This window comes from Meriones unguiculatus, chromosome 8 (assembly GCF_030254825.1).
Source record: "Meriones unguiculatus strain TT.TT164.6M chromosome 8, Bangor_MerUng_6.1, whole genome shotgun sequence".
NCBI lineage: Eukaryota > Metazoa > Chordata > Mammalia > Rodentia > Muridae > Meriones > Meriones unguiculatus.
This window is the reverse complement of record NC_083356.1, coordinates 23,753,121-23,774,985: the sequence shown is the minus strand read 5'-3', so window position 1 is coordinate 23,774,985 and position 21,865 is coordinate 23,753,121. Positions and strand designations below refer to the sequence as shown.

Below are 21,865 nucleotides of genomic sequence, written 5' to 3'. Positions count from 1 at the left end.
TCACACATAACCAGGACACCCTCAAAAAGCTCGAATTGAATGCGGTATCCCCCCCCGGGGCAGCATCTGCAGGCACAATCCTTGTTGCCTGTCACTTGTGTCCATCAGGGACAGATCTGATCACAGCTTCTTCTCCTCTGCATTGTCCTCCCTTTTACCCTGTCCATCTCTCCTGTCCCTTTCAGGGACCTCTACTCACCCCTGAGCTCCTCTTTGGCTTTTCCCATAGCCTTTTCTCTTGTTGACAGCACTTAAAAAACTTGAGACACCATATTACATCACATGAACTAAAATGTATCTGTTTTGAAACTATTCTATTGCCTACTAGAAAACTTTCATCACCCATAAAGCAATGCTGTATCTATGAGAAGTCACAGGGGCAGTCCCAATTCTTCCCCAACACCCATTGCCTGTATCCTCGTCTTTGTAAGGGAAGGGGTGCTTTGTAAGGGCAGAGCTATGGAGGTATGGTGGGCCTGGCCTGGAAGACTGGAGGGAGCTATGTGGGTGCTGGGTACTGGTCATTCACTCGGTGGGCCGTGGTGTAGAGGTTTGCAGGGTATGCAAGCCTTGAAGAGTTCAATGACAAAGGCAAAGGGTCTTCAAGTCATCTATATTCCCTAGGTCCAGATGGCTAGAGTGTGAGAATAGTTCAGGGGTCAAGGTCAAGGGTGGAGTCTGGCGATAGCACTTGGGTTATTTAAGGTACAGATGCTGAGCAGCTGGCAAGGGGTTCACCAATGTTCACACCTGGGCTCAACAGCAGAGAAGACTCAGTGAACCTGGGCCCTGAGGTGGAAGTTGCTAGGCAGCTCACGATGTATGTCCCTGCTCCGTGCCACAGAGAGATGCTCACTCTCTGTCAAGCGCTCCCTCAGCCACACGCTGCAAAGGAAGGACAGAGGGGCTGTGGGACAGAAGGATGGTTCTCTAAGGAACAAGACCTAGACACTCCACGCGTCACCTCTCAGCATCCATTGCTCAGAACTCGGGAAGAAGTCTGCCTGAGCTGCCACGCTGGAGGGGGCACCACGCACTGTACTGTAGCCTCGGGTGCCTCCTCACTCAGAGGGGGAGGGTGACAGAAAAGAATGAAAATGGCTCATGCTCAATTTGTAAATACTCTTGTAAAATCACAATAAAGAAAACAGCTTTTAAAAGAGGAGACGCTGAGATCAGGAGGGAATTATCAACCTTCTATAGTCAACATCCAGAAGACACATGATATCATTTGTAGAAAACACAGAAATCGTGACCAGGTCAGTGGTCACAAATTCATTTTTCAAAAATTATGGATCAAGTGCAGCCCTTCATGTTCATCTCATAAGATCTCATCCAGGTATATCATATTTTAAACATCACTAGGAATTAAACATTGTGGTTTTTCCAAGAATCCGGTAGCAGAGAGCAGAACTCAGCAGCCATATCCTGTCACCTCTCTTTCTGTCAGCACCCATGGCTAGCATGTAGGACCAAGAACGTGAGATGCCTAGGCAGCTGGTGTTCCCAGCATCCTCTCTTTTCTAGACTTTGAGCATTTCACTGAAAGTACCCATGTGACTCAGAAAAGGGAATGATGTTCTTCACTGGAGTCTGATAGTAGGGTTTAGAAATAGAAAAATACACCTTAGGCAGAGGTAGGAGGAGGAGAAGGTCACTATGCCACCAATCAAAAGTCAGCAGGAAGACTGGCAGCTCGGTGGACATCAGGGATGGTGAGCCTCAGCTCAGAGCTGTGTGGTGGATACAGCTCGGGAGCAGCCATGCTGTGGCTTCGTCAGGACTTGGATTCCTTCCCAGCTTGGGGGATTGGCCGGGATGCTGGGAGGTTGTTGGATCTAAGAGTTGGAGTCCTGTGGGAGGTCATATGATTTCTGGGTTCCTGTGTCTTATGTGGTCTCTCTCTCTCTAGCAGGCACCACTGTGAAAGGGGATACAGTCAGGGGCTCTCACATGGCTGTGGCTCTGTCCAGCACAGCCCCCTGCCCTGTCCTCTGAGCTGCATTGAGGAGGGAGAGAGATCACTGAGTCAGGCTTTCAAGGATTCGGTTGAGCTCCTGCAACTTCCCCTCTAGGTCCTGAGCCTGCTGCCGCAGCTCTGCAGCAGACTCTGCCTTTGCGCCCTCATGCAAATGCTTTGAGTCTTTCACAAGGCTGACCACATCCATCAGGAGGAAGAGACCTGCGGTGGCTGCACCCATGATCCGGGCTCCTTTGGTCATGGCCAGAGCGGTGCCTCCAAAGGCTTTCTGCACCTGTTTAGTGCTTCGGGCTGATATCTTGCCTGTGGTCATGAGCCGCTTGGCATTAGTTACCAGGCGAGGGTTGGCTTTGGCCAGCCGAATGGCATCAACGTTCTTCTTGATGGCTTGCAGGTTCTTGAAGGAATTCTTGGATACGGAAACAAGTCTTGGGGCTTTTAGATCCAAAACTTCTTTAATGCCGTTTTTTGTGTCTTTGTTGGTTGGCACCAGGTTGCTGGCTTCGGCTTCAGCGGACGCCATGTTTACCTTTTCCACGATGCTGGTGGAGACGCTAGTCACAGCTGCCGCCGCCCCCAGCCCTATCCCCGTGGCCGAAAGTGCCAGGCTGACTCCCGCTGTCACAGGTGCCAGAGCCAGACCAAGGATTGTCAGGACTCCAGACACAGCACCGGTGGAGCTGGCCACCACCTGGGAGATGGTGCAGTCCCTGTGAACCTTGTCAACCTTGTCTGCCAGGGCACGGAGCTTCCTGATGCGCTCCTCCAGGTCCAGCTTCACCACAGGGTAATCACGCAGGAACCTTTCCTTGTGCCACAGGGCATTCTGGAGCTCCTCTTCGCCTTCTGCACCAGCATCCTCAATCATCTCACCCAGGGCTTCACTCAAGGCATCTCCCTCTGCCCTGTAACAGGAGAGACCAACTGAGTGAGGGAGACAGCTTGTAAAGTAAGATCTGTCCTGGCAGGCTTGACACACAACAACATCCTTTAGTGCTAAGGACACAAGGAGTTCATCACCAACCATATGTGTCCTCTTCATTTTTATTTTATGTGTGTGCGTGTTCTCCTCCACGTGTGTCTGTGTACCACGTGCTCTCCTGGGGCCAGTGGAGGGCAGAGGAAGACAGCGGATCCCCAGAACTGGAGTTCCAGTTGTGAGCCATCGTGAGGGTGCTGGGAACTGGACTTCAGTCCTCTGGAGGAGCAGCCCATCCTCTTCATCCCGAGCCACCTCTCTAGTCCTCCCGCACACCCCTTTATTGCTAGACATTTAACAGAGAAGCCCTCCCCCTCCGGATCAGTGTCATCACTAGCGAACGTCTCCCTAGGAACTCTAAGGGAAGACAGAGAAGTGGGGTCAGAGAGAAAATATAACTCTTCCATTTAGGGAACGGTAGTGTTTGCTGAAGAAGTCACTTCCCCCAAGAACAGCTGCACTTTGGCCTTAGTGGGCTAGGACGTGACCTGTCCACCTACAGTGTCCTTCTGGTTGGGAGTGTCCATGTTTGCTTGGGGCTGTGGGCTGCCAAACTCTGTGATTAGCACATCCAAGAAAGAAGCACTATAGAGGACATTTTGCCTTTCAGCGGTGTGTACATCTGAGCTGGTGGGGCCACTCACAGCTAAGATCTGTCCACTCAGGGTTAGGATGTGGCTAAGCTGGTGAAGTGTTACCATGGAAACAGGAGGGGCTGAATCCAGTCTTCCAGAGTCCACATAGGAAAGCCTGGTGCTGGACACAGGCCTGTAATCCCTGTTTGGAGATGCAGAATCATCTCAGAATCATCAGAGGCTCCTGCTGTGCTCTGGTCAGCCAGTCTAGTCAAACTGGCGAGTTCCAGATAAATCAAGGTGACTGATTATTTTTTAAAGGGGCTGGAGAGATGGCTCGTTCATTCAGGATGTACCATTCTCTCTCAGAAAAAGGGAGTTCAGTTCCCAGGACCCCACACTGGGTGTAGGGGGTCTGATGTTCTGTTTTTGGCCTGCAAGGATTATACAATGAATTAGGGACCTCACTCAAGCCCTCACTTAATTTTAATAGTCCACCTCTGAATACACTCACCAGGGTTAGGGCTTTTACACATGAGTGCGGGGGCACAACTCAGTCCCTACTTGATGTGACATGTGCTCAGAAACACTTTTAACCAGCTTGTTCCCGATCCATTCACACTCCTGGGCGTGCTCCTGTAACCATGTTCCCCTTCGTCCCCGGCTAGAGAGAAAAGGCTTCTTTGAATCTGTGGCTGAGTACCTCTTTTTCTTGTCCTTCAGGTCATTTTGGAGCTCATTTTCATCTTCCACATCAGTGTCCACAATGATCCCACCAAGAGCTTCACGAAGGGAAGCTTCCTCTTCCCTGTAACAGGAGAGGACCCCTGAATGAGAAGAACAGCTTGTGAAATCAGCTCCATGTGCAAAAACTACACATACACACACGTGTGCTTGCTTGCACACACACACACACAAACACACACACACAAGCTAGCTATTGATGAACAGCTTCTGTGTGCTGGCGGCCTACTGTGTGCTGGCCATGTGCTGAGCCCTCCACTTGCATCATCTCATTTTCTCTCCTAAGGAACAGCAATGGAAGGAACAATCTTGTCCCCTGAGGCTGCTGCTGCCAACCCCCCCCCCCCCCAACCAGAGGCTGTTCCCTGATAGGAAATAGCGTGGAGGAAATATTTGCTGAGAAGGGACAGCCTGAATTCCTGTCTGGGAAAAGCCAACCAGGCCAGGGCTCTGGCATTGCTGGCGTCCCCCAGGGAGCTGACCTGGACAAATCAAGTCCCGCCACAAACTGTTTCCAGGCTTCGTCTCCCGTCAGCAGGAGCTGCAGGTCCTCTGTGCTCATGTCCAGGAGGTACTCAGCCACTGTGGCAACGAAGCCTTTTCTCTCTGTAGGTGGGGAGGAAAAAAAAAACACAGTTAGTCTCTATAGATGGGGAGGAAAAAGAACACGGTTAGAGGGGCCTGCATAAGAGCTTGAACAGCATCAGGCAGAAGCTGTTTATATATGTATCTGAGTACCTGCCACGTGAGATATTTTAATGGTGTCACTATTGGTAGTCCTTCCCTGTCTTCACCCTTCTCTCTCCTGCCTCTGCCTCCTATTTCCCTTCTCCCTCTTTCTCTCCCTTCCTGTCTCTGTCCCTCTCTCCTTTCCTCCCTCACTATCCATCGCTCCTGGCTTCCATTTTCCAAGCTGAGTATTAAGGAGATGACTCCTGAGAATCATAGGAGTTAGGAAGGGGAGACAGTTTGACCCAGCACTGGGAAACTCCATGCTCTCCTTGGGGTTCTCCTTCTGTATCTTTGACTCCTCAGCAGGCTGTCAGCATGAGGCTCTGCCAGTCACAGGCCATGGGGAGGAGTAGAGAACAAGACTGATTACCTGGCGTGTCCATGACAGCTGCTGGGTCTTGGTGTCAGTCAGCGGACTTGACAGGGTTCCTTACAGCTCACCAGGTGTCCAGGCTACAGGAAAAAACAACCTGTGGGATAGAATGGGGACAGCTGTCCTGACCAGGGATCAGGTGACCCACAGTTCTTTCAACGGTGGCTGTCCAGGACCAAAAGAACTTGAGGCATAGTTCTGCTTTCCTGGGCCGTGTCACTGCTATTTAGAGAAGTCCATCTGTGGCTCCAGTCCTGCTGCCCTCTTCCAAGCCAAGGTGAAGGACGCCTATCCTTTGGGGACACTGGAGAAGGGGTCAGATGAGGACACAGCTGTGGGGGAGCAACAGCCTCCATGCACAGAAAGAGAGGATGTTCTGGTAGCTAGCTGAGGGTGGGAACCATGTTTGTATTAATGGTAATATCTTCTACTTACTGTCTTAGTCACTGTTTTACTCCTAAGAAGAGACACCATGGCCAAGGCAAGTCTTAATATAAAAGAAAGCATTTAATTGAGGTTTGCTTACAGAGTCACAGATTTAGTCTATTTATCATTATGGTGAGGCCACACCCTAATGACCAAGCATCAAATGTAATTAACCTATGGTGGCCATTCCCGTACAAGCCACAACACTTACTCTCCATGATGCTCTGCGCTCCCTACTCATACATAACAAAGTCAATATGCATGCTTTAATAGGTTTGGACTCACCTGACTCCATGTCAAGGAGGAGAGACTGTCGCATATTTATTTACCTAATGTGTGTGAGTTTTCAGTGTTGATAGATGAGGTTTTGAACCTGGGGCATTCTAGTCCACATCTCTCCCTCGGATGACTAAGCCCCACTGTCTTAAAGGTATACTCGAATTCCCTCCTGTTTCTAAAACATGTGTGCATTGCAGTATGTCTACAGTTCTAAATGGTCCTTCTGTCTCCACAGCACTGCCTTGTGCCAAGTACCAGGTCCTCATCTTAACAAATTCACTGGGGTCCTTAGTGGCTTCCTAGGGACCACACCCTCCTCGCTTCTGTGATATCATAGTCCCATCAGGCCCTGGGGTCCTGCCTGGCCCCAGCCCTGCTGTGTGCTACCTTTGACTTCTGCTCTTTTCCCTGACTACTGGACTTTGTGAAGTTCCTAATCATTATGTAAATAACAATGCAAAGAATGTTATCATTGCCTGCTGGTGCCTGCATTTGAGATTATTTTTTATGATGTCTGTAGAGGCAGATGCCTGGCTTAAAGGGCGTTAACATCTTAGCACGGGCAGTGTGTGGGATGCTCATTCTTTCACCCTCACCAGTCCTCAGTAGTGTGTGTGGAGGTGGGAGACTTCATAAAGAGAGAAACAGAAACTATACTGAGATTTCCTTGGAGGCCGAGGAAGGGGAAAAAAATGGGTTTAAGCCTTGTCAGGAGAAGGCACCAGCTCTTCCTGGGACCTGACTACACTGTGAGTAAATGTACTTGTTGCTATGGTAAGAGCTGAAGATATCGGTGACTCACTCTCAGGACTGGACTCCACCCTTGTAAACTGATAATTCACTGTTCTTGCCCGTACTCTCCCAGTGTACATATAGGCCAGGCTGGCCACAGTCTCACTATGCAGCTTAGGAGAAGTATGAACTACAAATCCTGGGCCGGCACCACCCGAGTGTTAGGATTGCCGGTGTGGGATATCCCCTCCTGCGCCTTGCTCAAACCTTTCCAAACTCACACAAAATCAAAGGGAGAGAGAGAGAGAAAGAGAACATTTCAAAAAACGTAAGAGCCAGCCAGAGTCTGAGACATGGCAGGTGCTCTGAAGTCCCCTTCCCAAAGTGACACCCAAGGATCAGCTTCTCACACCCAGCATCCTTCCTGTGCAATCATGCTAACAGGAACTTGGGGCTTTAGAGGATGAGGGTAAAGTCCTCTCGTCATTGGAAGGTACAAAAAAAAAAAAAATCATGTAAATAGAAATGCATCTTAAAGCTAACGTCCTGCTGAGAGAATTTCCATGTCTGGATGCTGCCTCCTGATCCAGCTCTGGGCACGCAATCCCATTGTAGCCTCTGGGCTGTGAGACGTTGTGGGGTTTTGTAGGACAGTCTAAAGCACCCAGCCAGAACTGTAAAATGTCCAGGCAGGGCCCCAGCACTCAAAGTCCAGAAATCAGACAGCAGAGTGAGCAGAGAAAACTGTATAGAGGGGTGTGAGTGGTCGCTTAGAGTAGCTGGCTTTAAGGCCAAAGCAGAGGGCAGGGAGAACTGACCATCTGTTAGGAAGGGTTCTCCAGAGTAACAGAGTGTATAGAGGAGTATCTGCATACAGAAAGGGGGTTTATTAGAACGACTCCCAGGCTGCGGTGTAGCTAGTCCAACAGTGGCTGCCTGTGAATGAAAGGTGGAGACTCCTGCAGCTTTTTAGTCGACAGGGCGTGTTGTCTTACCTGGTCTCCAGTACGCTCTGGAACCCTGAAGAAAGAGGCTCTAATGCCATTGTAGACATGGACTTGTTAGTGAGGCAAGGCAAGCAGGCAAAGAGCACAAACACCCTCCTTCCGCGTCCTTATATAGACTTCCAGGGGAAGGTGTGGCCCAGACAAGAGGCCGTCCTTCCCTTCTCGAATGATCTGTCTGAAAAGGCATGTCTTTCCTCCTCAAAGATCCGGATTAGAAGTGGGTCTCCCACCTCAAATTAAGCAAAAACCCTTCACGATGGGCCTCACCCGCCAGAGGCCACCAGCCTCAGGGGGTGCTCTGCCCCCCAGAGACAGAAATTGTTAAGAAATCAACACGTTTGAAAGCCTGTGTGACAAAGGTTGGAACAACACGCAGCTTGGCCAAGCGGAGTATGAATGGGAGCTACGTGCGGGCCTGTGCTTATGTGCCTGTGTTCGGATGCTGTTTGAATTAGTTCAGGGGACTTTTAAATTAGTTTTACTACCTATACTCCAAGTCCCCAACGGTTCTGGGATTCAGGATGAGTGGCCTGGTCTCTTCACTATGAAAGTTTCCACCATCAGAGACAAGCTCAGGCTTCCTGGGACCTGCTTTCCCTCGGCCTCTGTGGCAAGCATGTGGCGGCCATCTGGCCACTTTTTTGGTGAGCAGTGGCTTCCTAGGGATGAACAGAGCAGCCAATCTTAACTTTATTTACCAGATGAAAAACAGAAATTGTGAGAAATTAGAGTGCACTATGCCACACTGCTCTGATTCTGACTTTTTAGGGAAAATGTGATTTTTACTAACTCCATAGTTTATTAAACATTCTTTGGTTATATCGACACAGAGGTTGCCCCTACCTAGACTCTGCCCTTTGTTCTTTTGAAGACAGCATGGCCCTGTTTACAGGACTGTGCACTTTGTCCTCACGTCCCCACACTGGCACTCTGGCCCACCCAGACCCAGAGAACATTGTCTGTCTCCCTTCTTCTGCCCCACAGATTGAAGAAGGGCTGGCTAAGGCCAGGGCTGCAGGCCTGAAACCCACCTACTTAGCTCCTTCTAGTATCTGGAATAGGACACTTGGCTGGGCCTCAGCTTCCCCTGGGGACGCTCAGTGAGAATCATGGCCGAATCTCTGGGTTCCTGGTGCCTCACAAGTCCACAAGGCCCACCATCGGTTCATGTGGCAACACCTTAGGGTCCACTCCAGGGTGGTCATGACAGAAGGGAGGGAGGACTCTGGGTTCTTGTTCTCTCCATTCACATCCTTCACCTCCCTCATTTCCCAGAGCGCACCCAGAGCAGCCACCTTCCCTCTGAGCTTCCCTACTCACATGTCAGCAGGAACTAAGTCAAGCTCCTCGGTGGTCCCATGTGTGGGGTTCCTGTACTTTCCTTTGCTTAGGGCTGAGGGAGAGGAGGGTGTAGCCAGATTCCAACCTGGACAGTCCCCAGGTGTGCAGCTGAGTCACAAGCAGAGCGAGCTCTGGGCTGGTACTCCCAGCCTGAGACGACCAGGAAGTCACACCTGCCGAGCAGGTGATGATCCAGGGGACACCCCAGACAAGCCACCCGTTGGTGCCACCCCCAGTCCTGCCCTCACACCATGACCATGGAGAGGAGGGACTTCAGACCCTTCTCATCTCTCAATGCTGCATGAAGTGCTTTGGTCTCAGCCACACTGCCTGTGGGACCCTCCACAGATCACTCTGCAGCTCACCTGGACCTGCCCCCTTCCGTGTTCAAGACACTCCTCATCCCTCATCTGGCTTCTCAGTGCACAAACCTTGACTCAGCCTTCAGTGGCTGGTAAAAATGACTGTTTCCAGAAGGAATTGGAAACAAAAGTCTTGTAAGAGGCTAATTAGCTGATTAAGCCTTCAGTGGCTGTGGGGAGGTTGCAGATCCAGAGCCTGATTACGTTGGTCTCTGACTATCTTTAGTGCCCTGTGTAGCCTTTCCTTGCCACCTCTGTGTTGGCCTTAAGATCGGTGACTAATACATAAAAACTTTTTGGGATGTACTCACTTAGCAGAACCCTAGCTTCACCAACCCACAAGCCAAGAAGGTCATCAGACAGCAGCTGAGGCCTGTAACAGATTCCTTTTGCTTCCCCGTGACTATCTCTCTGAGGTTTTCACAAACGAATTGGTTAAGTGTGTTGATTTCTGACTTTCTTTGTTTTGTTTTTCTTTCTTTAAAAAAAAATATTTATTATGTATACAGTGGTCTGTCTGCACATACACCAGAGGAGGACACCAGATCCCATTATTGATGGTTGTGAGTCATCATGTGGTTGCTGGGAATTGAACTCAGGACCGTTGGAAGAGCAGCCCATGCTCTTAACCTCTGAGCCCACCTTTGTTTTCTTACTATAAAAGCTTCAGGAAATCGTTACTGTGTGGGAAGATGGACTTTGGGGTAAACTACTCCTGGGCCGTGGTCACTCGTGTTTGTCTCCAGAATAGACTCTGTCTTCTGCCCTTTGAGGTGAGAGTTGTCCTTTTCTGCTGACAACGGTAATGAGCAGTGAGGGTTCAGGCACACTGTGCATCCTGGCTCCAGAGTCTACAGACAAAACAGAAGGGAAAGATGGAAGGGAAGGCATGCCCCACACGTGGGCTGCCCGAGGGGGCTTTGACATGGTGCCCCAGAGCTTCTGTAGGAGGGGACGGAACTGCCTTGATGCTCTTGGAAAGAAGGACTTCAGAAGCCTGTGTGTCTGGCCCCTGGCCGGCTGCCCCTGCAGTAACAGACAAGGCTGAGGGTCAGGAGAACCCCTGACTCCAGGTTCTCAGGTCCCAGGACAAAGGATTGAATCAGACACGTGTTGAGGCAGTCACAACAGAAGCAGTTTATTTAGGGGATGGAGACATGCCTGAGGATGGGGTGGTCTGGCGAGCTGGAGGAAAGCACGGGCTCTAGTGCAGGGCCAGTGGCTTATTTAGAGAGCACACAGCTTCCGCTGGGTTTGCGTTTAGTGGAGTCTCCTGTCTCCTGCTTTGCTGTTTCCAGATGCTCAGATGGGGAGGGCTTTCCAGTCTTTCTTTTCCCTGGCCTCCCCATGTTTAGTCTGGAGGCCCCTCTCCCCAGTCCCTCATCAGCACATCCACTGGTCCCTCATCTCAGGCTCCAGGGGGTCTCATCTGTGTATAGCAATACACAGAAACCCAGACGCTTTGTCCCACGGGCCCGAGTTCACCCTTGTTCTCTCTCTAACACTGCCTCCACTGTTCCCACCTCTCTCCACGTCCTCTCCCCTGACCTCAGCACGTCGTGGGGCTGGCTGACTGGAGCCTGGTCAGAGCGTCCTGGAGAATGCGATGAGCTCCTCCAGCTTCTCCTCCATCTCTCGAGCCAGCTTCCGCAGTGCTTCAGCCGACTCTGACCGGGCCCCGTTCACAAGGCTGTCAACTCCTCTCAGGAGGGAGACACCTGTGGAGGTGGCATTGCAGATCCTGGCTTCCCTGCTCATCGCCAGAGGGGTTCCTTTCATGGTGGTCTGCACCTTTCTCGCCTGTTGGGCAGGGAGGCTTCCGGTGGTGGTAAAGATCCTGGCCTCTTCTTCTAAGCGAGGGTTGGCTCTAACCAGCCTGAGGGCATCCATGTGCTGCTGAAGGGCTTCCAGGTCTCTGGTGATATCTCTGGTAGCCCGAGTGACCCTGCTGGCAATCTTAGCCACGGTTGTTCCTGCCTCCAGGACCTCCATGCTGGTTGAAGCATGGTGATGGGCTTCAGCTTCATCCAAATGCCTGCTTGCATCCTCCACGATCGACTTAGCAACATCAGCGACAGTCGCTGCCATCCCCAGCCCCAACCCAGTTGCTGAGACCATAAGACTGCCTTCTGCTGTCATGGGTGCCAGAAACAGACCCAGGAGGCCCAGGATGTCAGAGGCCGTGCTGAAGGAGTCAGCCACCACGTTGGAGATGGCGCAGCCCCTGTGCAGCTCCTCAGCGTGGTCGGCCAGGGTGTAGAGCTGCGTGAGCTGTTCCTCCACCTCCGCTTTCAAGCGAGGAAATGCTTTCAGAAACTTTTTCCTGCCCTTCAGGCCTTTCTGAGCTCTGTCTCTGTCTCTGTCTGCGATGGCCAGGAGCGCTGTGAGCTCCCTCAGCACTTCGTGCAGGGCGGCTGCCCTCTCCCTGGAGGAGCAGAGGTCAACAGCATGAGAGGGATGGCTTGGGTCTGTGTAAAATAGACTGTGGTAGACCCCTCCTACGGTGATCCATCCTATAACAACCCAATCAGGATTCTAGAGCTGTGTGGAAGTTCGCCTTTGGTGGGGGCGCTTAGATAGTTCAGATGTTTTGTGGTCTTCTGTAGGGGTAAGCCACCTTAAGGGCTGGGGAGACACTCAGTTGGGAAAGCCCTTGCCAGGGACACCTGTAAACCTGAGTCCTGTCCCTCAAACCCAAGTCATGAAAGCTGTGCCCAGGAGCACATTTCTGCAATCTCAGTGCTGGGTTGGGGAGAGTTGGCTGGATCCTTGGGACCCAACGTGTTAGAACACTTTCCAAGGGCTGTTGAGGAATGCCCTCCGCTCCATCTCCTGGGACTGTTGGGAATGGGTGTGTCTGCCCAGAGAGACCCATGCAGGGGGTGGGGGCAGTGACGGGGCCTCCCACAGCAGTGACCTGGGCAAGTTGGTCTCAGATACAAAAGCCTCCCATGCTCCATCATCAGCCAGCAGGTGATGCAGGTCTCGTCTGCCTGCCATGTCCTGGGGACACCCAGAGGCTTCACTGATGAAGTATCTGCTCCCTAGGTGGGAAAGAAGAAAAAGAAGTCAGAGACCGGGGCAGAGGAGCTACCTGTGTAAGTATAAGGTTTTTAGTGTCATGAGCGTTTGTCACATGAAGCTCTGTTGATGGATTCAGCAGCGCCCTGGACTCAGCTGTGTCATTTGGTCCCTATGTAATAGCTGTAAGGCCCAGCTTCCATATTGATTAGATAGAGTCTCTGGCGGTGAAGTAGTTACAGTTATTGTTTCAACACTGTAAACATAGGTCCCTAATCCACAGTCCTGGTAAAGCGACTCATCCTCTCTTTCTTCCTCCCCCTTCTCTCTTTCTTTATACAAAAACTACAGCAGGGGTGCTGTAAAGATCCAGGGAGCCTGCTCCCTCTTCACCCCAGGAAGATGGGCCTCATAACCAAGCCACCTCACTTCCATGGTGGACGCTGGCTTCCAGAGCTGAGAGAAGACACAGATTTCTGTTGGGCCGTCATCCTGCTGTACTGCGGGATGGGAGCCAAGCTGACTCAGGCACCAGGGAGGTACCACATTGCTGAGCAGGGAGCTCAGAGCAAATGGGAAATGAAGACTGAGCAGTGGCCAAGGGGGGAGGGTCTCGGTTCTGGTTTACACATCCCACAAACAGCTGGCACATCAGCCACTGTGGTGCTGGTACCTTCAAGTGTGACGTTCAGCCTCTCTGGTTCTGGCTCTAGCGTATTGGCTCAAGGGGAACATTGGAAAAGGAAACTGAATGGATATCAGAGCGTGTTGAACACAGTAAGGGTGGATACTGATTTTCAAGTTGTAGTCACAATGCATGCATCCATGTAGGCTATAGAGCCCGAAATCAAGATTAAAGAAGTATTTCTTCCTCGATAGAAACTTTGCCCTCTGTGGACCCAAACGAATTACACAAGAGTCTGACTTTGGGAGTTGTGACTGAGCCACATGACCCTACTGACTTCCATGTCCTCAGGCTCTCCTGGTCACACCAGAGAGGACAAGGTAAAGGGAAGGCAACCCCTCAAATGCCCCAGATGTGCTTGGAGGCAGATCCCTATAGACCCGGGGTCAGGGCATGGGCTTTGGTCCTGGTGGCCTCATCCTCCTGTGGTGTGGAGGCCACCAGGTCTGGGCTGAGGGCAGAAAACAGGCAGGTAGATTGCTACAACTACCTCTGGAGGCCATGAGAGTGTCTGGATCCTCGGCACCTGTCACAGGACCTTTGAGAGCTTGTCCTTGCAGCTCACCAGATGCTCAGGCTAAAAGTAAGAAGAAACGCGGTGTGGGATGGAGTGGGGACCACAGCAGCGAGGGCAGGAGGCTGTTTCCTGCCCGGTGTTTCCTGGTTTCCTCCGGGGTGGCTGCCAAGAACCCAAGGAACTTAATTCCCAGACATCAGTCTTTCCTCCTGCCCTGTGGGGTCCAAGGGAAGCGTGAGGAACTGAGGATACGGTTGTGAAAAAGATTCAAATCAACACACGAAAAGTAGAGGTGGGAAGAGTGTTCTGGCAGCTACCAGGGGCGTGGGAGCTGTGTGCAAGTAATGGCTAATATCAGCAGGGGCCTGAGCTCCAGGCTGGGGCTGAGGACTCTGAGAAGAGGAAGAGGGTGTGGAGTCTGCATGCTTGCTCTGTCTCTCACTGCGACGATGTCTTGTGGTGCCATAGGAAGATCCTGTCAAAACCTAAAGCTAGTGCATGGGCCATGCTCTGAGACGTCCCAGCCTTCTGCAGTGAGCTCAGGCATGATCGCTGCTTGTAAACTGCTTCCTTGCAGGTACTTTGCTATAGGCACAGATCACATGGAGCTACCCTATAATGGGAAAGAATGGAGTTCCTTCCTTGCATTTTTGGAAAAAAAGTACACATTGTGGGGTCCTTTCTTGGGTCCCTTACTCTATAGACAGGATGATGGAGAGATTGCATGGACACAGCCGGCTCCCACTTCCCGCAGCCCCCCTCTAGACGCCCCCCCCCACACCTCCCGCTCACAGTCCTGATCTCTGGTGGGTTTTTCTCCAGCCTCTTCCAGCCTTGGATCTCCATGGTGGACCTCCTCCATCACTGAGAGCTGAGCACCGCAGGTTAACTTGACAGGAGTGCCCCTGGGGCTTTGGGCTGGAGGACACCAACTGCACAGAAACACCTCTCTTCCAGTCTCCTTGAAGAGAGCTGGGAGGTGTCCCTGCCAGGCCACCCAAAGTTTGCCTTCCCTGTTGAGCTGTGGCAGCTGAAGGCGTTTCCAGGAAACCTCCCTGGACAGGCCCGGAGGTGTGCAGATGACCGTCCTTTTCTGCTCTTGGCTACCTGAAGTAGCAGGCTGAGAGCCTCCTTCCCCATCTGTGGACAGGTTCTCTACATTCACCACCTCAGGGGCTGTCAGCACAGCCTCTCCTGGTGGCTGCTTGACTTCCCCTCCATAAGAAGGACAGGGGTCAGGACAGCAAGCTCCTCCCTGAGAACCTGTAATTCTTTGCCAGGGTCAGGCTCAGAACCTTGAACCCTGTATAGAGGGTCCCCGCCCCCAGCCTGCCTCAGTTCCTCTCTCCTTATCCCCTCAAGCAGCTTCCAGTTGCCAAGGCCTATGCTGGGCTGTTCCCTTCCTACAAAAGGCCTCCCCCCTCTATCCACGTGAGGTCTCACAGGCCACCTCTTTCTGGCTGGCTTCTGCGTTCCCTCTCAGGTCTGAATAGAGTGCTTTCCTGGGCACTTTTCTCTAGGGTAACAGTATCAGCCACGATTCCTGGAGCAGCCCAGTGCTGGTGCCAGAACCATCTCAGTTGGTCTTGCCCTCCTAGGCCTAAGGTGCTCCTGACATGGGCTCAGGGAGACATTTATTGTTGGACATAGAGTCACCAATCTCTGAGGACACAGCCTCATTAAAGGTAAGAAAAAGAAAGAGTGCTTACTTTTAAATTTTTTTCTTCTTTGTCCTCCCCCTCTCCTTCCTCTTCTCCAAAAACTTTTAGGACGTTCTCTGCTTCTACAGGCATAGAGGACTAAAACCACATCCACACACACCTGACGTCTGCCTGTTGACCTCTTGAATGAAAAAAGGCTCACAGCGCGGTTTACGTGATGGTTCGAATTTCCCCTCCTCGCCCCACACTGACACCCTTCCCCACCTAATCCGCAGCAAACTCTTTCTCTCTTCTCTATTCCCTGCCTGTGTGTAGTGCAGAGGCAGAGAAACAGCCAGACCCCAACCTGGCAGCAAATCCAGTTTTTCTGAATTCTCCTAACTTCCCTGGGTTCATCCCTAGAATGAGGCAATTATCCCTCTCTCCAGAGGTAAAGCTGTGAGGAGGCCAAGGAGCTGAAAAGAGTCAACTTACCTAGTTTGAACAGGACACAGATGGCCTTAGCTATGTAGGTGCAGTAGGCAGCTGGACCTCTGAGTCACAGGACAAGCAGCTTCTGGCCTGATATACTCAGTGGAGGAAATGGAAAGTGAAACTCTTGCCTCTCAGGTGAACTTGATCCAATCAACGCTCTGAAATGAGCACCTGTAGGGTGCCTCCCAGAATCCCACTCACCTTGCCAACTCAAAAGAGTGACTTCAGCTCAACATTCCTAATTCTGCTTTGGCCAACCCATGTTGGGTGGGGCTTCCATTGATGGGAAGACTCACCATCACTAACTCACCATCGCTTCCAGCACCCCTGTTCTGCCGAGCCTCCACAGTCCCCAGCACACCTTATCCCATTCCCACTCCAGGAGAACATCCTTGTCCCAGCTTGTTGAGGCCAGTGCTGCTGCTGAGCCAGCAGGCAGTGTAGACACCAACCTGTGTGGATTCTTCTGCTTAAAGTTCCTGCTCTGCTTTGAGACCCATCATGCGTTAATTCCTCTGAGAACCCCCCAGCATCTTCCATGGCAGACTCCCTGAGCCCCTGATTGGCTCCCTGACCCCTTGAGTAGAGGAGATAAAACCTCCTGCTGACAGAAGGCTCATGTCTACAAACACAGGCTGCCTGATGGCTGGGGAACAGCTCAGCTTTGCTCTAGGCAGCAGGGGACTACAGTATGGCTAGACCTCAGTGACCAAATTCCCTTGCGTCAGGACAGGTTCCATTCCACACGTGTCCTTGGGGCTTGGTGGCCAGCCCTACTCAGCTTTTGAGAAAAGAACAAAAGGGGACATGGAATATTCACGTTACTGCTGCCAACACACTTCAGCTTTTGGGAGAGGCAATTTCTTGGACCTGAGGCTTTAGGGACATGCCAAGACTCCAACCAATCCTCAGCATTAGGCGATAGACACTTGTGACCACACTTGTTAGAAGTTTTCTGGGGGCTGGGTAGTTCAGCTCCGCACATGCACACCAAGTGGCTCATAGCCTCCTGTAACTCCGACTTCAGGGAATCTGAAGCCCTTCTGTGATCTCTGCCTGTGAGGAACACACAGACAGATGTGCCCATACACACCGGCATTTAAAGAATCAATAGAAGTTAAGAAGTGTAAAGTTATTTTTGTTCTTCTTCTCCAAACTCCCTGGCTCTGTCCTTTTTTTCCTTCCTTGCCATGGCTAGACAGAGAGAAAATCCATAGCAAGATCCAGAACCATACCAATGTCCACTAAAGTTGAGAGACAGCCTTGAAGGGGATTCTGAGAACCAAGCCCACAATGAACTGGAACACTAATATGATCCTGAATAGAGGCAGGGTTCAGCTGCAGGGCCTGGCTGCAGATTCAGCTGAGACAAATAAGGATCTCAACCGCCAGTGCATAAGCAGAGCCCGTCCCATCCTGAAAATTTGCTAAAGCATGGCTCAGTTGACCGGTGACATGGCAAGAAAAGTCACCCGGGGTGGCTGGGAGGGGATGCTGGAAAGACCTTTGGTCTAGAGGCAATTGTAGCCAATGGGAATGTGACTTTAACGTAGAGAGAAGCAACCCTGCAAAGGCTTTAGGAAGCAGAGGGGGAACACTACCACCGCCTAGTGGACACTGCGGGGATCATCAGCCAAGACACTTTCGCCAGCCTGGTCTTCACATCCATCCAGTCCCCACCACGGAGGACATACTCAAGGCAAACATGCTGGACACTGTACAAGGCCCCTCACTACACCGGTCCATCTCTCTACTGCTTCCCTTTCTCTAGGGACACCCCAGAGTAGGGTGCAGGGATCTTCCAACTACCCATGCGATGGGAGGCTTCCGAAAGCACTCAAGAGACAAACAACCCAGGATTGCAAAACCCAGGGACGGGGAGTGTATGCCACCCTCACAGCTCTGGGTGACCACCAGGAAGTAAAGGAGGCAGCCAGTGCCCCAGCCACTACAGTCTAGCCTACAGCCTGAGTCCAAGGACAATCCTACTTGCCTTTGCTCCCCTGAGACATCAGGACTCAAAGAGCAAGTGCCAACTTCAAGGAGGATCAGAGAGGATGGAATGTAACTCCCATGTGGTGGTGTGAATAGGCACCTCCCCCTTGGCCCACAGGGAGTGGTACTATTAGGAGGTGTGGCCTTTTGGAGAAAGTGTGTCACTATGGGGGAGGGCCTTGAGGGTCTCCTCCTCTCAAGCTCTGCCCAGTGTGGCACACAGTCTCTCCTTGCTGCCATTGGATCAAGATGGAGCGCCCTCAGCTCCCTCTGCAGCGGGTCTGCCCGCACGCCGTTGTATTTCCCATCATGACAATAATAGACTAAACCTCTGACACTCAGAGCCAGCCCCAATGAAATGTTTTCCTTTGTAAGCCTTACCGTGATCATGGTGTCTCTTCACAGCCATAAAACCCTAACTAAGATATCATGGTTACCATATTTTTGTGAGAAAATTCATATTTTCTTCATAAATTCATAATTGTTTTTCATTTTGACACAGGTGTAGTGATCGGGGATGCCAGATGCATTTGCAGAGGGAACGCGGCATCTCTGTGATTCCAGTTTAGACAGGATCTAGGGATTGACACAGAGCCTCTGGGCAGGTGGCATGGGAGACTCTCTGCTGAGTACTGAGGATGGTGCCAGTGAACGTTAAACACCCAGAAGGTCCAGCCTCCAGTTCGACGGTTCCCACATAGGAGCATGGAGAAGAGACAAGAGGGTGGGGAGGGTCCTTGAGAGTTACCCCATCAGGCAGTTCTGCAGAATGGTCAAGGGTACCACGCACTCCTCCTTCACCAGAGAGAGGGGTGGCTGGTGTCACTGTCATGCCCTCATACCTCAGGTATGTCAAGATTTTTGCCTAGAGTCCACCTGGTCTGTTTTAGCAGATGTAGGAAGGTGTGTCCGGCTGGGTCTCCAATGACCACTGCCATTGGTACAGGGTGTTCGATGTCACTCCCCACAGCCAGGAAGAAATGCCAACTGCGATGTTGACATTGCAGTCTACCAGGCAGCAATTGCAGGTTATAGCTTCTACTGTGTACACACGCACACACACGAATGAATTCAGTGAAATGGACATAATACAAAGCTGAGAACATTGCACCCTGACCTGACCTTGACATTCAGGCATAGAGGAGAGTCTGTGGGTGTCCCATCAACTTTGGAAGCGGTGGGTGCATTTGCCCTCTTCTTGAGCTTTGGGAATGTATGACAAGTTCTGATGGTATTTGTCTGTTTGAGAAGCGGGATGTGAGCAGCTATGACAGAATGTGACTGTGTAGAGTAATTTCACATACACATGCACCTGAGACTTGACACTCCCTTCAGAGGGTGTCTCTATCATCCACTGCTCTCCTCATCCCCTGGCTAGATCGCCCAAGATTCCCTCACCCTAATCAACCTATTGTGTGTTGGGGGTTGATGTGGTGCTCTGTGTATTCAGATATTAAATTCTGGTCCTCAAGATCTGGTTGCAATGACATAAGTGCATTCTCACAACCACTGATCTATGTCGTGTAAAGTTTGCTCTCCAGTCATTTCTGGTTGGTTAATAAAAAGGCTGAACAGCTTGTAATTGGGCAGAAGAGAGGTAGACAGGGCTTTTGTTCCAGGGCTTGGGCTCTTAGGTAGGGATCACGAATGGGGGAGTAGGGAGAGAGAGAGAGAGAGAGAGAGAGAGAGAGAGAGAGAGAGAGAGAGAGAGAGAGAGAAGACATGGCTGATGGAGCAGATGCAGCCAGACAGGACCGATATTGGCCAGCAACTTGGGGTGTGTGCTGGGAAGTCGCCAGACTAGCCTAGAGGATTAACACAAAGGAGACCTGCCAGTTATTTTGCTTAAAGCTTGTTGAATAAATCAATAGGTCTCTGTCTCAATTATTTGGGAGCTAGAACGGGTGAGTGGAAAATCCTCCAGAATTAAGAAATCTTCTACAATAATTGTGTCTCTGGAGTTTGCAATTGTAATGGGGGACATTAGAAGTTAAGGTGTTTGGACAGAAGCCATCTGATGGCCCAGCACTGAGAGGGTGTCCATAAGTTCATGGTGTTGGATCTGGGTCCTCATGTCTGGGACTCGAGTCGATACTGATCTTTTCCATTTTTTGAACTTCCTATTTCCTTCAATGGGTGCTCTTCTTGCTCAAATCAGCCAGACTCCATTTCTCTTTCTACAACCCAAAGACCCTCACTGAACAGCTATCATGTGATCCAGGTGCAAGAAAAATTCCAGCACTGGACGTGTGATGCCCTCGGTACCCAGGGAACACCTAGGAAAGAGTGTAAAGTAGGAAAGAGATGGCAATTGACCAAGAAATGAGACACATTACTCAGATGAGAGGTAAACTATGACTATGGCTCAGTGGACTTCTTCAGGAGAAGTGGAAGAGCCTATTGCAGGCCACAGGGGGAACACGGGCCAATGGACAGACGCTGTGAGAGGTCTTCAGCAGGGTGCAGGCACTAAAGTACCCACTGAGCACTGCAGGCTCCTTGGGAGTGACAGGAGGTAGGCACAAGTTTGCACACCACAAGCTCTTGTCCTGTATAGGAAGGGCTTCCAGTCAGATGTCTTGTGTGGGTGTATGAAGAATCGATGCCCCAGTGTGGACTCAAAGCAGATTGAAGGAGGGTGTTTGTCGACTTGATACTCTTTTCAGGGTGTACCTCTATCATCCATTCTCCTCCTCATCCCCTGGCTAGATGGTCCATGTTTCACTCACCTCAATCAAACTATTGTGTGTTGGGGGTTGGTGTGGTGCTCTGTGTATTAAGATGCTAAATTCTGGTCCCTAAGATCTGGTTGCAGTCCAGATGAGTGCATTCTCACAACCACTGATCTATGTTGTGTCAGGTTTGCTCACTGTCTCTCTGTAGCTGGCCATTGCACAACACTTTCTTCAGGCCCCTGAGCCTAGCCAGTCTTTCCCTTGCATGATGGCTGAGGAATGCACCTGTGCCCAGACACACCAGACAGGCATGGGTTTCAAGCATTGTACCAGTGGGGTCTGTAGATGGCAGAGACCAATGGAAGTCCAAGAGAGAGAGAGAGAGAGAGAGAGAGAGAGAGAGAGAGAGAGAGAAAGCAGAGGAAGGCCGCAGAAGATTCAGTTCCCTGCCTGACATCCTGGAAGAAGGTTCACAATGAAGAGAAGCCATGCATCTGGTACCCAGGGAGCCAATCAGCCTCCACAACACAGGCTCAGTGTGTCACTGCAGGGATCCAACTTGGCTTGACTCCAGGTATCTTGAGATGTAAGCATCCAGAGTGGGCATTAGACATCCCTCTCTGCTTTCCCTGCCTGGTCTCGCAGCCATTTCAGTGTCACATGGGACCTTAGCACACGACCCCTGTGCTGTCATATTAGAAATAAACCTTTTAGCCTCAGTGAGATAAGAACAGCCAATTTCTGGGTCTGGCAAATGTCAGCATTTTCCTGCTCATCACACAGCACCTCCTCCCTTTTACCCCTGGCAGGCCTCTAGACTTCCTTCTTCCTTTGTCCTCTTATCGTCCATAGTTCCCCATTAAAGACTATAGTAGGTATCTTTCTGTGGCTGGACTTTTGGCTACTTTAATGGGTTTTTTTTCTTATCTCCCTACATTATTTCCTCCAACACTGGGTAGGAGAGAAACGAGGTTAGTGGGGGAGGGTGTGTCTATATCCTTTGACTACTTTCTGCTGGTTATAGTCATGGAGTTTTGGGGGGCAAATTTGATCTTCGTAATCAGGAAATCTCCAACTAGCAATAAGCAATCCAGTAGTCCATCAACCAGGCAGCAGCAGCAACCACCTCCCCTCTTGGGCTCTTGAACCTATATACCCTCTGAAGAGTCCACAGAATTCCAAACATAAACTATCTTCAATTGGCAAAATCACATCCCTGCCAGAGCCGGAGACAAATCATAGTTAGCTGCTGAGGACAATCTGAAGAAGCCCCGTATACCACACCTGGGATTAAAACCAAACCTTA

General features: G+C 51.0%; 2 protein-coding genes across 7 annotated transcripts; both read right to left on the bottom strand.

The window, feature by feature from the left end:
- Positions 1-1,108: 1,108 nt before the first annotated feature.
- LOC110548445 (apolipoprotein L3-like) lies at positions 1,109-7,933 on the bottom strand. 2 transcript variants are annotated; one of them, XM_021636699.2, is made up of 5 exons: positions 7,817-7,933; positions 5,382-5,481; positions 4,762-4,885; positions 4,239-4,343; positions 1,109-2,886 (listed from the first exon to the last, which is right to left on the bottom strand). In XM_021636699.2, the coding sequence occupies exons 2-5, from the start codon at positions 5,392-5,394 to the stop codon at positions 2,022-2,024; spliced, it is 1,107 nt and encodes a 368-aa protein (XP_021492374.2). In that variant the 5' UTR covers positions 5,395-5,481; positions 7,817-7,933; the 3' UTR covers positions 1,109-2,021. The 2 variants fall into 2 exon arrangements, with proteins under 2 accessions (XP_021492374.2, XP_021492375.2); XM_021636700.2 differs by lacking the exon at positions 7,817-7,933 and adding an exon at positions 3,659-3,737 and having other exon boundaries at positions 4,239-4,362; positions 5,382-5,395.
- Positions 7,934-10,644: 2,711 nt separating this feature from the next.
- LOC110548472 (apolipoprotein L3-like) lies at positions 10,645-15,987 on the bottom strand. Of its 5 annotated transcripts, none has more exons than XM_060389139.1 (5): positions 15,890-15,987; positions 14,547-14,686; positions 13,725-13,814; positions 12,449-12,575; positions 10,645-11,956 (listed from the first exon to the last, which is right to left on the bottom strand). In XM_060389139.1, exons 3-5 carry the CDS (start codon positions 13,738-13,740, stop codon positions 11,116-11,118), a joined length of 984 nt encoding a protein of 327 aa, XP_060245122.1. In that variant the 5' UTR covers positions 13,741-13,814; positions 14,547-14,686; positions 15,890-15,987; the 3' UTR covers positions 10,645-11,115. The 5 variants fall into 5 exon arrangements, with proteins under 5 accessions (XP_060245122.1, XP_060245124.1, XP_060245121.1 ...); XM_060389141.1 differs by having other exon boundaries at positions 13,728-13,814; XM_060389138.1 differs by lacking the exon at positions 14,547-14,686.
- Positions 15,988-21,865: the final 5,878 nt, after the last annotated feature.